The 15482-nt window shown below is 42.0% G+C and overlaps 1 protein-coding gene across 3 annotated transcripts in view; it reads left to right on the top strand.

Moving 5' to 3' along the window:
• limk1a (LIM domain kinase 1a) overlaps positions 1–15482 on the top strand; it is a 48671-nt gene that overhangs the window by 26038 nt on the left and 7151 nt on the right. For 2 of the 3 annotated variants that reach the window (XM_062385525.1, XM_062385526.1), the window contains 6 exons: positions 8923–9032; positions 10798–11010; positions 11225–11330; positions 12126–12337; positions 12864–13050; positions 13316–13402. In XM_062385525.1, coding sequence (XP_062241509.1) covers positions 8923–9032; positions 10798–11010; positions 11225–11330; positions 12126–12337; positions 12864–13050; positions 13316–13402 — 915 coding nt within the window. Of the gene's footprint in view, positions 1–3135; positions 3290–8922; positions 9033–10797; positions 11011–11224; positions 11331–12125; positions 12338–12863; positions 13051–13315; positions 13403–15482 lie in introns of those variants that run through there. The other variant, XM_062385527.1, reaches the window with a different exon arrangement.

The raw sequence follows: 15482 nt of genomic DNA, 5'->3' as shown, positions 1-15482 counted from the left end.
AACTTCCACTGGTGTGAGGTAGCTCTGTGAATAACAATCACAGAAAATAATTTGTTTTGGTAAACGCCTGCTGATTGTTAGTGCCTCTAAGTAAAAACTGGCGTGTGCAATAATATGTTGTGAAAGGTTATTTGTTACAATCGGTGTTGGTTGTGATACTGTCATCTTAGCAACCCGATCAGCTGTTGATGATCTCATCTGTGGCGGAAACGTCGCGGTCATTCTAGTCTGAACCCAGCGCTCTGTCTTACTGTGGAAAATAGTTTAGGAATACTTAGGATCAGGGATCCTTTCTTTAAGTTGCCTCAGGTAGGTGAGGATTAGATAAAGAGGGATGATGCACATGCCGAGGCCTCTGTGCCTTGCTCGAGGACACTTCATCTGGATGACTGCATGTTCTAAAGGGGGTTTGAACTTAAGGTTGTCTATTTTGCAATAAGTGATCTTCAGCTAAGTATTTGTACCTTCACCTCTTTCCAGTGGGGAAACACTGACAAAAGCAGAAGCCTCACTGGTCTGAAATCCCCCCTGTGGTGCGACTGTGGGCTGCTGGTTTCACTTCTGATCTGACTGTCTGCCAGCAGGTCTCATGAAACTCAACGTTTGGTTTTGATATAAAGTTAAAATAGTTACAGGAAGTAATCTGCAGTGTACCCCAGGTTCAGATAGTGAACATAAATTCACCGATATCACTTTTCACCATTTCACTTTTCTCAATTTGAAGGTTATAGCTTTGTTTAAGAATTGAGATGTAACATTAAAGGCTAAACACAATGTTCATTGGCCAATGTAGAAAATATTCCTTTTAAGTTATTTAAAGATATGATAAATAACAATCTTTTATGTTATATATCTATTGACTTATATCCAAAAGGTTTCCAAGCAATGTTCAAACCCATAGAAATCCCAAATTATTCAGTGGTAAAAGATCGGTTCATTTTAGTTGCATCATATCCGCTTTACCCATCTCTGCTATAACTTCTGGGGCGAACAACGTATGATGAAGACTCATTTGTTGTTTTCACGACCTTGTTCGTTCTGTCACTACCCAGAGCTTGTGATCATAAGTAAGGTCTGAACGTTGATCGACCATTAAATTGAAAGCTTTGCCTTGTGGCTCAGCTCCGTCTTTACCACAACAGTCCGCTACAATACCGTTGACGCCACGCCGACCCAGCTGTCCATCTCAGCCTCCATCGTCCCCTCACTAATGAACAAGACCCTGAAATACTTAAACTCCTTCACTTCATGTCCAGTGTCACTGTTATTGTTGACAGTGTAGTTGTATCATCTGCTTGACCTTTACCCTGAAGTCACAGGCAGTTCACAGAGTGCATGTGAACATCTATTAATATCTGTGAGTGATGGAAAGGGTCGACACTTCTATGCAGGACATGTTTGGGACATGAGCAAAGTGAGAGAACAACAACAAGAGAGGCAGAGTCAAAAAGGAGAGGGCGAAGGAAAGAGTGACGCAGCAGCAAAGACGAAGCTGGGAAGAGAGACTGAACAAGGAAGGAAAGGAAGCAAAGGACAAATAAATAACATATCATATGTCTTAAGGGTTCAGTGTGTAACTTCCAGAACACCCTTATTATGAATGACATCTGTGGCTGTTAAGTAAACTGCAGTCGGCACATGATCCCACTCCTGAGGTTGGCACAAGCTCTTATCAGGACATTGGCTAAAAGGGTAGCATGATAGATGAGATAACTAAATTCCCACTGTTAGTATAGTTTGACTTTAAAACTGTAGACAATATTTGACAGACAGCACTAAAACAAAGTGACAGGTGAGAGGTAGTTTGACCAATATAGTCTTTTTCAAATAGGATTTATAGAATAATATCATTATCGTGTTGGTCACATTCCCTTCAGCCCTCAGAGTTCGTGTTGATGTCTCTGTCCCGCTGGCAGCTGTTTGTTGATATTAATGGTTTCTATTTCTAGGCTAATGTGTCTCATACTGTTGGCGCTTTAGAGGACTAGCACATAACGAGGCACTGTTGTGTCCAGTCTACCCTGAAGAGGGCCTATTATTACCTTCTGTATGACAAATATGTCAATGGCTGAAACGTTTGTCAATACAGATAGATAGATATATAACTAGATAGATAGATTGATAGATAGATAGATAGATAGATAGATAGATAGATAGATAGATAGATAGATAGATAGATACTTTATGACCCAAGAATCATCTCCTATCGTGTCAAAGGAGCCTAAGCTATAAGAATAAGAAGAATAAGCTATAAAAGAATGTAACAAAAAGAAACACCCAGCCAGGCAGGTCTTTTTTGACCCATGTTGTGCATAAGAAGGGATTTGCCTAGCTTGTGTATCAAAGGGTTAACATATTCAGAATAATCACCTGAACAACTAAACTCAACGGTGCAGTAAACCGAGGAGAAGACCACAATGGCACAAGAGATGAATGACCAGCTGCACCTTGCAGAACTGAGGGGCAAAGGAGAATGGAGAGAAGATCAGACAAGAACTGCCGAAGATGAAAGAAATGGTCATCATGAACGATGACTATCAGGAGCCCAGTGAGGAAGTGGCAACAGTGAAAAATGAGAGAAAGATGGCAGATGACTCTATAATTCTAGAACTCAGACAAGAGAAAGATAATCTGCTAATCAAAATTGGATTGGAGCTCTTTGAATTGCTGGGACAGGAGCAGATTGTCAGTGCTGACCTCAATATCCAGCTCCGTGAAAGAAAGAAGACTCTGCTGAGTTTGGATTCGGTTAAAAAACACAGAATTAATTTTCCTGAATAATCAAACCAATTCCCTCTGCTACGTCCCTTAAGTGAAGCCTGTGTCTGTGTCACTCTGGTAGTTGTCATTGGTTTCAAAATGTGATTGCAGCATGGGAGGTGAGGAGGGGTGAGGAATTTATTGAAGAAACTAGGGGGTTGGGGGCGGGGGCGGTAGAAGCCGCTAGCCGGCGCGTGTGCAAGAGTGGGCGGGGCCAAACAGGAAGCGATGAGGTCATAGCAACAGTGAGGTTGGAAGAAGGAGGAGGAGGGAGGGTGTAGGAGGAGGAGTGTCAGTGGTTCAGAGATGAGCTCAGCTGCAAAGGCGTTGACTCTCTCTCTCTATCTCTCCCTCCCTCCCTCCCCTCAGAGCAGCGGCTCTCTGCCAGTGTTGTGACAGTGGGGGAATCGGCCGCCTCACTAGAATGAGCTAGAGAAGCGAGGGAGAGACGCCGGCTCACGCTGACATGGTGGGAGACTTGTTTTACTGGAGCTTCTGCTGTCTCAGGCTTTGGAAAAGGGACAAGAAGGTGAGGATGCTCACTGATCACTGCTGATGATGATGATGAGGAGGATGATGTTGATGATGCTGCTCTGGGTTGCCGGGTGTCCTCTAGGCGATGTACAGTCATGCATGAGCCGGCGAGGAGGCCGGGAGGCAGATAATCTCAGGGGATGAATGACATGGTTTGCTGGTTGCTTTTGCAGACTCTCCTTCCATCTTTCTATCCTTCTGTTTTTAACTTTAAAGCTGAAGCTGAACCGTGTTGCTGTACCCAACTGTGTTGTGTGTCCCTTTAAACTGGGGCACTATATTACTGCTTTGTAATTACAGCTCTCTTCCTCTTTTTTTTGCTTTTGCCCCAGTTCTTTTCGTCTTTTCTTCATGTCATGAAAAACTGATGAGCCATGGCACGCGTGCTATTTTTAGAGAGCATTATTCCTACAGATAAAAGCGAGACTCAAAGTGTGAGATCACATTCAGGAACAGAGAAACACGGTCGTCATGTTTAATAGCTGTGTCACAGCAGCGTGTTATTTTTATTCACCACCTTCGGTACATGTCACACTGTGACTGATTTCCTCATCTGATGAGAGTGAATGTGAGGCTCACAGAGACGAGGAAACACATTACCAGCGTTTCTAAAGCCTGTGGACAGTGGTACTGTATGTTTGGAGCAGGAGGGGGTTTTCCTTTCAGAGAGCATGAATGTGAATCACTGTCCCTCGCTCTTTTTCAGGATCTCAGTCTAATTGTTTTTGCCTAAATGATGTCTGCTGTAGCTCGCAGATCTATAAGGACTTTTGGCCATCAGGCTGTTTTTCTTTCTCACTTTATTTCTCTTCAAACCACCACGACAGCAGCTCTGCTACATTCCGATCTGGCAATCGTAGGATTTCCCTTCCAAACATTTCTGGAATCTGACCCGGTTGTAGCTCTCTCTCTCTCTGGGGAGTATCAGGTACCTGGTGCACATGTTGTTTCTACTATTTCCTCACGAGGTCATTTTTTAAAACACATTTTCAAGCTGTATGAGTGGATTCTCAGACACATATGGACTTTGTTTTGTTGAGTTGAGGTAATGTAGGAGGTCAGGACATCAACCAGGAGGCTAAGGAGAGCCAGATCTGTCTTCATTTAGTGAGGCCGTTCAGAAGCACCCACAGCCGTGTTGATATGAGGTCATTGTTCCACATTTAGCAGAAGCAGACTGAAGTCACAGGGTCCGACTGGTGTTAAAAGATGTGGAGGATGAGGTCCACCTGAGTATAAATACACATGTTTCAACACACATGCTATGTGGATTATGTACACCTTATGCTTAATGTTTTATATCACCTTCCACCCTATGTGTGTTATACAGAAGCATGCACTTTCAATTCATTCTAAAAGTGAAGAAATCTCTTTACGGATAGGAATCCCAATAATTAGCTCTATAAAATGCTCATCAAATATCTTCCAAAAACATAACTACATCATACAAGGTTTAAAAATAGTATTTACATTTTGGAGGCTGGGAGCTGTGACGTCCGAGGGGTTAAATCTAGTTTGAATAAAAATGACTTTTGATCAAAATGGCAACAGAACTGGATGCATAAAAAATAATTTGGAATCCATGAAATGTTTTGAAAGTGTGTAACTAAATTACTCTGTTTGAAATGTAACCAATATAAAGAGCAACAAATAACTAGCAGTTCCTTATTCAACAAAATGTTGTCTTTAAGAATATTTTTACAGATTTCAGCTGACGTCTGACATCTCTGACATTTCGTACAAACTAATTCTAACGTCCGGAGGTTTTATTACTCAGACCGCATCTCAGGAAAAGTGGGCGACCGGCCTGAAGGAATGGTCGAGAAACCCACCAACATGTTTCTCAACTGTTTAGTGTCACACAGTATTAGTGTCATAAATTCCTCCAGATGGCTTAAAAGGATCTCTTCACATTCTGCAGCCCAACTTAAGGTCACACGTATAAATCTTTAAAAACAAATAAACCTGAAGGGCCCTGACAGGCTCGGTCAACAGTCTCTGAGGCTGACCATCACTGCTAGTACTATATTGCTTCAATTATACCTTTGGAATTTGTTGTGTCATATAGTGGAAGCATTGGTGTGTAGCCTACTACAGGTCTGATGAGTGAACGTTGTTAGTGCTGCTGGTAGGTAATGCCCACAAAGTTAGACAGATAATTTAAAATCTGACACAACAAACAACAAATTACAAAATGCTTTACAAAAAAATGTCAGTAAAAAAATAAGATCAGCGACATTTGCATAATCTAATATGTCCCACTCTTTCTGCATCTATGCATGTTACACTGAAACTCAAATATATCTCCATGTATGCAACAGTGTAATCTAATTTACAAAAGGAACTGTTATTTTTATTTGATAATTGATATGAATTTGTAATGTTACAGTGATATTTCATACTTTCTCAGACTTTCTATCGAGGAGTCACAAGTAAAAGCGGTTTGATGTCTGAGTCACAAAAAGCGTAATGCATCATTTAGTACTTAAGCTACATTTCCTTTAGTTCATTTAGGAAGTCACAACTTCACCATTTAAACCTGGAATTCAAATACAGATTGCAATAAGATAGAGCTTTACCACATGAAAGCACAAGTGCAATCGCATCCAAAGATGCACGATTGTGATCTGATCGGTCAAACCACATCTGGAGGTGGTCAGTGTGACCACCACGAACTTAAGTGTAAATGCAATTACATTGTCAATCCACACATAACAACTTCACGAGCTGAAACCACGTGTGACTGTTCCAAACCTGTGAGGCAGCAGCAGCTGCTCGGAGCTTGCAGCCACCAGCCCAGAGAAACCCAAACAGTCCTCTCCTCAGTCCTCAGCTCAATGTTCTAGAAGACAGTCGTGGATGGAGGCAAATTAAATAGCAAGCACACACAAAACCTCAGCTTCACAAATGAACATCTACCTGTATATGTGCTGTTGATTTTTGGGACCTGTGAGAAAGACAGGAGGACGTAACGTGAGCTGGACGGAGCGACCGGATCTGAATCAGATCTCAGTGTGGACAGTGGAGACACAGATATAGAACTAAGTGTAAATGTAATCAGATTAAATTCAGATCTAGACACAATCCGGATACGAGACATACTTTAATACTTTAATGTAAGTAGAGTTAATGTGATGAAGAGCCTCTTCACCCCTGGCAACGCTGCATTGTTCTGCAATTTGACCCACTTCCTCTTGCACCCCATCGACCCGCTCCCCTTCCCCCCCGGGGAGACATGTGCACGCAGTCTGGTTTGCCTCTAGAAGAAGAGGAGGCCACGAGGCTACATCGGCTAAGACGCAGGCAAGGGCACGATGAGCTCACACACAAAGATTGAAGTGCACTCTCGGAGGCTTGAGGACACGTGAACACTGCTGTGTGGAGCAGAGATGAGAAACTGAAGAAGTGGGGCGTTAACGCGATGGGATGTTTCTTGAGTCTGTCTTTTGAAAGCTGCGAGGCGGTCACATGCTTTGAAATCACGTATCTCTCAATCTGTCTTTATCTGTATACTTTGGAGAGGAAGCATGTCCTAAATTTGAGGGCAGCAGCTGTCGCCTGTCAGAAGTGGTTTTAAAGAGGATGGGTGTGTGTGTGTGTGGGGGGGGGAGGCAAATGGCAACCAGCATGTCAGGTTGTGTAGCAGCCACACGCCCTTTTCATCTCCGTCCAGCTGTCCTCCTTTTCCTGTCTTTCCCATTTGTAGGGCGACACCTAAGTCCTACACACACAGACACACACACACACACAACCCTACTGCTAAAATCCACAACATAAAAACCAAAATGTTGTATCTAACCCTAACCCTAAACCTTTCCTTGGTTTCTTCCTTAGATTCTCGCTCTCGTCTCTCTCGTCTCTCTTTGGTACTTTTCTTTTCTACTGTCTGATTCGTATCCTCTATCTGGCTGACGTCTGACAGTAATTGTTAATTCCTCCTTTTTACGAGGCTGCTTGGAGGATAAATAAAGAAATGAAGATGGCCCTTAAGCCATGCAGCTGCCTCGTCCTCTCGTCTGCTACACATCCGCTCTGCCTCTGTTTTCTCCTCCTGCTCTACGATCTTTTATGATCAGCTCGAGAAACAACATGGAGTCAAGAGGAGAGCTTTTTAACCTTACTTCAGATTTTTGTGTTGCTCTAAATCTTTGTCGTATACACTATAACAAAAATGAAAAAAGAAGGATTTAAATAAGCCAAAAAATTGCATTATACTTCTCTGTGTATCAGGGCCAAGTGATGGCATCTTTTTTGGTGTTTAGCCGGAAGGAGCTGCTCCAATGAATTACTTAAAAAGCTGTTAATTAATAAGCCTGCACAGTGTCTTCCTCCCTGCAGCCCGAGGGCCAGTGGCATGTGTTTATCTGTTTGTGTTCACTCGTAGTGTTACTGCTGCTCTCCCAGGAGGGTGGGGCAGCAGCAGACATATGGCTTTAAACAATGATTTTATTGATTCTTTGATCCTCCCATTTTCTCCCTCTTTGCCCTCATTTGGTTTCATTTGTATTGATCATTAGAGCCACGTGTCTGTTCTGCTATAATTTTACTTTCAGGCTGCAGCAGTGCATGCTTTACCTTTTATTATCTAGGAATTTCTTTTTTGTAGTCAAAAATTGACTTATTTATTAATACATAAACATGCAATATAAACACAAGGAAATATAAAATGATCAATAAAATAGAAATAGTAACTACAGTGCAAACAGAATATACAGTGTGAGCAGAAATTAAAGTGAAACAGGATTTGACATAAGCAATTGACTTGTAATTTAAGGAGTCTCTATGCAAGTATGTATGTTCATGCTTTGGTTTTTATTTGCATGGAATGGATTCTTCTTTGTGGGGTTGTCCTGCGTGCACTGCCCCTCCCTGGACTCAGTACACTGAATTAGCATTGCAGATCATTGCAGTGGAGAGGTGCTGTCAGGGGGCCCAGCTCTTTTCAAAATGTTCAGCCTCTCTAAGCAAAAATGTGCAGCTCATGTTTAATCATAGAGACAATTAGGTGGCGGAGTCGGTTGGTCATTTGCATACAAGGTGCGTTCAAATAGTTACCAGAAGGCGTTAAAAAGGACGGATATTGACATGTGAAGGAGGCTGCATCAGTCGATCGACGGTGTCACAACAAGCAAGGACACAGTTTTAATGAGGAGCAGTGTGAGGGGGACGCTCAGTGAGGTTGATCTTCGTCTTCGGTTTTCACCTGCTGCTCTGAAGAACGCCCAGAAGTGAAACCTCCAGCTGCAGCATCACGCTCCGATCTGCCACACTGATTAATCTGCTCATTGCCTCCCTCGTCGTTTGGCCATAACTCAACTCCCTCTCCTTTTTTTGCAAAACTGCCCTAAGCCCTGGAGGGGGATCTGGCTGCAGTAAACTCAATCTCCGAGCTTGTAATTCAGCTTTACCCTCCGCGGCCAGACCTCGCCCTACTTCTCCGACCATTTATCAAGCCCTCATTTTGCCTCTTGCTCTGGCCACGTCACAAACACTTTTGTTGTAGATCTCTGTTTTCTCTCCGGATCAGAGAATAAGATCTTCAACTTTCTAACATTGTGGTTTCGAGTTTCTAGAAAATGAATAGAACACTATTCATTCTGTTTATGCTTGTGGTTTTCTTTCTAACAGGTCGCAGGGGAACAGAAATATCACCCGGAATGCTTCACCTGCCTGAACTGCAGGGCGTTCATCGGTGATGGGGACACGTACGCTCTGGTGGAGAGGTCCAAACTCTACTGGTGAGTCTGAAATATCAACATTTTGCGAAACCAAAATTAAAATATGAGTTATTCATGCCGTTTTACCACTGGCAGCCATGACAATGCAGTTTGTGACTCTTTACTTTGTGTGGTGTTTTATTTCCCCCTAACTTATATCACTTGTGTCAGTTAGTTGTCTTAATTCCCTCCTCTGCCACAAACTAATCCCCTCGAAATCCCTCTGAAGTGCGACCAAACCCACAGAGAAGAAGCCAAAGCTGCTGCTGCCTGACAGAATCTGAAGTTTATTCTGCTTATTTTGGACTTCAAATAACTTATTGTCGACATAAGCAGAAAATGTGGGGACGTCTGACACAAAGCACAGTGGGAAAACCAGGGAAACCACACTTTTATCAGGCGTATTTAAATTTATGGTTTGAAATTAGTTGCTTTTGATATTTTGTAGGCTCCATTTTCCAGCTAGAAACACACTAAAAACTACTCAAAATGCAGATGTTTGCAGCTGGCGGCAGATGCACTATAGAAAACCAGTCAATAGTTGCAGATTAGAGCACTGGTATTAAAGATAGGGTTGGTAATCCCGGAAAAGCTGTAAAAAGGCTACGGATACATTTGGTCTGGAAGAAATGATTGGTCGTGTTTTGTTTTTTCAGATGATTTTATTTATTCATGGGACATTGAGAAGATTTAAACAAACTAGATAACCAGAAGGGCACTCAGAGCTCATACCTCTGCCAAGACTGATTAGCCACTTTATCACCCTGCTGCATGAACTGAGAGCAGATACATCCAGATCAAATTCTGAATCCACATCAAATTCACCTCATATAGACATTTGCCTGATCTTTGTTCATCAAGTTTTCTGCATTATACATTGAGAAATTCACAAAAATGTAGAACACGAATCAAACAAAATAGTGAAAAAAGCTCTTTCTCGCAATGTTAATGAAAGTGAAGAAACAATTGCCGGATCCGCCCTTTTAATTGAACCAAAAGGTAATTGGTTCTTTCTTGGCCCATACTCCACCTTTCCACTGAGTTTGAATTAAGATGGTTCAGTATTTTTTGCCTAATGCTTCAAACAGAAATGAAGACACAACCTTGGCTGATGTGATAAACAGCAGGAACATTATAAAAATCATCAGTCGCTTGCAGATCTTAGTATGTGTTTTTTCAGGTTCCTGTTTTTTTCAACTGGAACTGCAGTGGAGGGTTTTATGTGAGCGTCTTTGGCCCCAGAGTTTAAAAAACAGGGTTAAGCATTAAACCAGCTACACAACACAGACACGTAAAGACTCAACAATCTTTGTCTGCTCCTCTGAGTAGAGGTGGATGTTGACCGTGTGATTCAGTCGGATCACTACATCCATTCGTCAGCAGACTGGGTCTTTCAAGGTGAGAGCAGGAGAGGAACTCTGCCATTAAGTCAAATTCTGATAAACATGACGCATGAACCAATGAGAAACGTGTGTTCCAATTTCTTTGGGAACAGATCTTGACTTTTCAGAAGTCACGCTGACCCGCACGTCTGAACAATGAGTGCACAGTGTTTATCCAAAGCTCAAGCAGCTTCCTGTCAACAACATGTGATGCTGTGAAAACAGTTGTAATGAGAACTTGAAGTTCCTCTTATGATTTCATGGACGGTTGTCGAGCCAGAGACCTCACAAAGGATATTTTCAGGACTTCATAACCTCCTCTTTTTTTATATATATATAACTGCCCTCCTTCTTTCCATCCTTCCCTCTCTCATCTTTTGTCTCCTCTTCCTCTCTGGGTGCAGCGGTCACTGTTACTACCAGACCATCGTCACCCCGGTGTCGCTGCCGGACTCGCCATGCTCACGAATCCCTCACACGGTCACACTGGTGTCAATCCCAGCCACCGCCGAGGGCAACGGACGTAGAGGGCGAGGTTTCTCTGTGGCCATCGATCAGCCACTGAGCCCGACCAACGGATACAGCCCTGATCATGCACCCACCATCAGAGTCTCCCAGTGAGTTGATCTCTCTGTGTGTGAGTGTGACTGTGTGCGTATGCATGATGCATACAGCAGGACTAAAAATAGAAGATGTAGACGGATGAGATTAATTATAAAATGTGCAATTCAGGGGATGGAAAATGAATTCTCTGTTATTCAAATGAGCTGAGAATGGTGTTTGAAAAGTTATTTCATCCTCTGTTATCTGTTCCTCTTCTTCTTCATCCAGGGTGGACCCAGACTGCATCAGTCCAGATGTGAAGAATTCCATTCATGTTGGAGATCGGATCCTTGAAATCAATGGGACGCCCATTTACAATGTTCCTCTGGACGAGGTATTCACCACACTGGTCCTGTGTTCTTTATTGTAAATATGCAAATGATACCACAGTGCATTGAAGGGTCTCATGCTCCTGTGCTGGTGGTTTGATCTAGTGAACAAGAACTTGAATTGTGTCAATAATAAGTAGAACATCTAGCTGATACATATAGGAACTGACTTTTTAAGAAACAAGTTAATATTTTTAGAGACGTTACATGAATAATGAAATGAACATGTTTTAATCTTCTGTGATCTACTTAATACAGGGATTCGGCACGGTCTTAAAAATTCTAAAATTTAATAATCTGGATTATGAATAGATATTAATGAGAGAAATGTACAACTTATAATGTCTCTGTGTGTTGTAGTTCTTTCTCAATATTAATTAACTTTGACAGAAATAAATACTATGGAGACTTTGGATATGGAGCCATTTCTTTCTACTAAGCTACTTCATTTTTTAGTCAAGTATGGGGAAGTTAAAATATTTCTTGGACTCTGATATTCCTCCTATTCGTACTTCACATATGTTTTACATTTCATTCATTATGGTCTTCAAATGGTTTATTGTTGATGTCAGACTTGTAAAAGCTTTATAGTTCTCTGTGGTAAGAGGGGAATCAAATATTCATTAAAGCTGCAGGCACCAAGCAGCAGAAGTGAATTTTTCATCTCACTGAACTTACAAACAGATCCTAGCTGAGTGTTATAAAGCTTTACTTCCTCCATTAGACGTTTTCTTCAGCTATGAGACAGTTCTCTGCTGTTCTAATTCGGACTCATCCCCAAACCACCTCCTCTGCTCCAGATCGACTTGCTGATCCAGGAGACGAGCCGGCTGCTGCAGCTCACCATCGAGCACGACCCTCACAGTCAGGGGCCGGAGGGAGGCTCCTCAGGGGCTGAAGAGCACGTGGACGGGCCCCTGTCAAGCCCCTTGTCTGAGGGGCCCAGCCCCGTCCTACCCATCACCCAGCCCCCCAACCCCGACATCAGCAACCTGAGATCCCGCATCATCAAGTAAGAAATATGAACAGATATAGACCTGCTCTAATTTACAATAGAGTTGTGCCCAACAGAAAACACTCATTGAAAGGTACTCAAAGTACAGACCCCTGTTGTGATGAAATATATGAATCAATGTATAGTTACTTAAGTGTGTTTTAACACCTTAAAAACAATTGAACATGGTTAATTGTGAGCAAAATGCATTTTGGCCTCTAAATCTCTAAAAATGTTTAACTGTAGGAGTGATTTTACTGATTGAATATTTGATGTCGAAAAATGTTTTGTATTTCTTTAACTTCAATTTGATCTCATACTATCAACATTAAAGCTCGAAAACTTTCGTGTGTATTTACAATAATTTTTCACATCATCCTCTTAGCATTTACTGTGTTGGTCCTCAATACGAATGAAGTCAAATAAATGTTTCAAATTGAGATTGTCCATCAGTGTCTATAGTATTGCTGTTTCCTCTATTTTTCCCTCTCCTTGTCTCGTTGCTCCTCTCCTCATCCTGCCTGTCTCCCCTCTCACCCTCCAGGCGGAGCTGCAGCATTGATAAATCACCAGGCTCCAGTAACGCAACATCCCCCATCTCCCAGAGGAAGGACATCAATCGATCAGAGTCGCTCCGAGTCGTTTCAAACCGAATGCACCGCATCTTCCGCCCGTCTGACCTCATCCACGGAGAGGTGCTTGGGAAGGGCTGCTTCGGACAGGCCATCAAGGTAGATGAGGGGGTTAAAGGGACACTGACATCTTATTACAGGGTGTTCATGTTCTTATACTCATGATGTCCAGAAGATGGCAGCATTGAGGCGTTTGGAGATTTAACACAAATTCCCATTTTCACATACAGTAGCTAAACGATATGAGGTGTAATGTAATCAATGTCAGTGTCACAATCAAATGCCTATGGATAATATTACTAATACATTTTTCTTCCAGCTGTTTGCTAAACTTGATTTGTTGCTTCATTGCGTTTGGCTGTAGGTGACCCACAAGGAGACCGGGGAGGTGATGGTGATGAAGGAGTTGATTCGCTTTGATGACGAGACACAGAGAACATTCCTGAAAGAGGTAAGAGCTACTGAATTGTAATCAGAGGCCAAAAGAGGATTAATTTTGTGTCCTAAACAGAAATATGAAATTAGTAAGCTTTCACCCTACAATTAGTATAATCATGATTGAGTCAGATATAAGAGTGAAGATTCAGATTTCACAATAGGTGGCAAGAACCCAAAAGTTTGGGAGGATGAGTTGTTGCTTGAAAGTTTCAGGTTTAAAAATGTGGACCAGCCTGGAAAAAGCTGTGCTCAGAAAATAAAGAGGGAAAATGTGTCTGTGCCTGAGAAGGACCTAGAGATAGAGGTTAAAATTAGCAGCTGCTTCATGTGATGTAGGACATGAGTGAATAAAATAGGAGCAGTTCTCCTCCTTGAATAAATGAAGATAAAATATGTGAAACTGGAATGAGACTCAGTAGAGTACACAACTGCCTTGCCTTATTTAAATTCACTAGATCTGGATTTTTATTTGGATCTCTACCAACTTCCATACGATGATGAATATCAGCCCCCTGTTTTTGTGTTCAGTGTCCATGGCTTATTCTCTGAGAAATCAAGGAAAAACACTGAAAAACAACCCATCTCACAATGTTAAAGAAAGTGAAAAACAATTCCCGATTCTGCCCGCTGGTTTGGATCTGAACCCAAATTTAAAGGGTTCTTTCCTGACCCCTCCCACATCCTGCCAAAAGGTTTCATGGTTATCCATCCAGTAGTTTTTGTATAATCTTGCTGACAGACAAACAAATACAGACAAAAATGAAATAAGAAATACTCCCCAAAAGCTTAACCTCTCCATCTCCTCCTTCCATTAATCCTAAAAGATAACAGAGACTAACTCGTGCATAGAAGCCTGGAGTTATTGTCACTCTTGAAGTGGCCTAGACGATCCTATATGATGTTTGGTATCGCAATTAAAGACCTTCTAATTAAGGATGTTTGAAGTTCACAAACTCTTCTGGTTGTGTTTATGTAATATACGTGGGGGGCTCTAGTTTGACTATTCAGCTACAATAATAAAGAGTCTTTGCTCTGTAATTAATGCGGATGACGACAAAGTAAAACAAACCTCAACCACGATGAAGCCTGATTATTATGACTCCCTCAGGCTGTTTGTTGTGTAGGTGGCCCATATCTCACGTCATCGAGTCTCTTGTGATCTTGTGCTTCACGGCCAGGAATAAGAAAATAAGACAGGAATGCACACTTGAGACAAAGATATCATGAGACTCGAGTGGTAATATTTCATGTTTATGTGTGTAGCAGGGACATGTCTCCTCCTCCTCTTCACAGCCCGAGCTTCAGGGAGGGAAGTGTTTTACGAGGTGTCCCTCCGAATGGCACATGTAACCGATTAAACCACAGCTTGAAACCAAGTTTCTCCCTGTTGCCTTTGAAACGCCTTTGAGTAGAGAGAAATAGTAACATGAGAAATCAGTAAAACGAATTGTGTAGTGGTGTCACAGGACTGAGGCCGAGACAAAGCTTTTTATTCACTGGTAACTTTGGTATTCTGTTGGGTTTATAAAGTCTTAATGATGCTGTATTTCTACCTGGTAAAACTCAGTCTGTGTGTTTACAGACTCACAATGTTCAGTGACCTGAGACCATGAGAAGACTTTAGCCACAGGGGCCATGTTGTCATGAAACAGTCGGTAAACACAGATGTTTAAATGAAAGCTCTGTACTTAAATATAACAGAAGCCTCATGTGTTTACCCACTGCTTCTATAACATGGCCGCTGTCAGATGAACGATTCATCGTAGCTGTGAAAAGGTGTCAAACTTGATTCCACTCGGACGGCTGTTTGCTAAATCGAAAGCTTTAGCGAGCAGTTATCTTAGCCTAACACAAAGACAGTTCCTTGTGGGTTGCAGGGTTAGGAGTTAGGGTTTAACCTTTAATCCTAACAAACAAGATATATAACACCTTGGTCTTAGATGTTAAAGGTCAAAGGGTTACCCACACCCGGACTTATATCCTAACATCCATTACATTCTTTGTGAGTCCCAGTTGTGCTGGTAGGTGGATTGTGTTACATTTTGACAGAGCCAAACAATCTTTCCCTTCCTTCTTTCTTTCTTTCTTTCTTT

The sequence above is a fragment of the Platichthys flesus genome, chromosome 4 (genome assembly GCF_949316205.1).
Source record: "Platichthys flesus chromosome 4, fPlaFle2.1, whole genome shotgun sequence".
NCBI classification, from domain to species: domain Eukaryota; kingdom Metazoa; phylum Chordata; class Actinopteri; order Pleuronectiformes; family Pleuronectidae; genus Platichthys; species Platichthys flesus.
The sequence above is the reverse complement of the archived record's forward strand: the minus strand, read 5'-3'. Positions and strand labels throughout refer to the sequence as shown.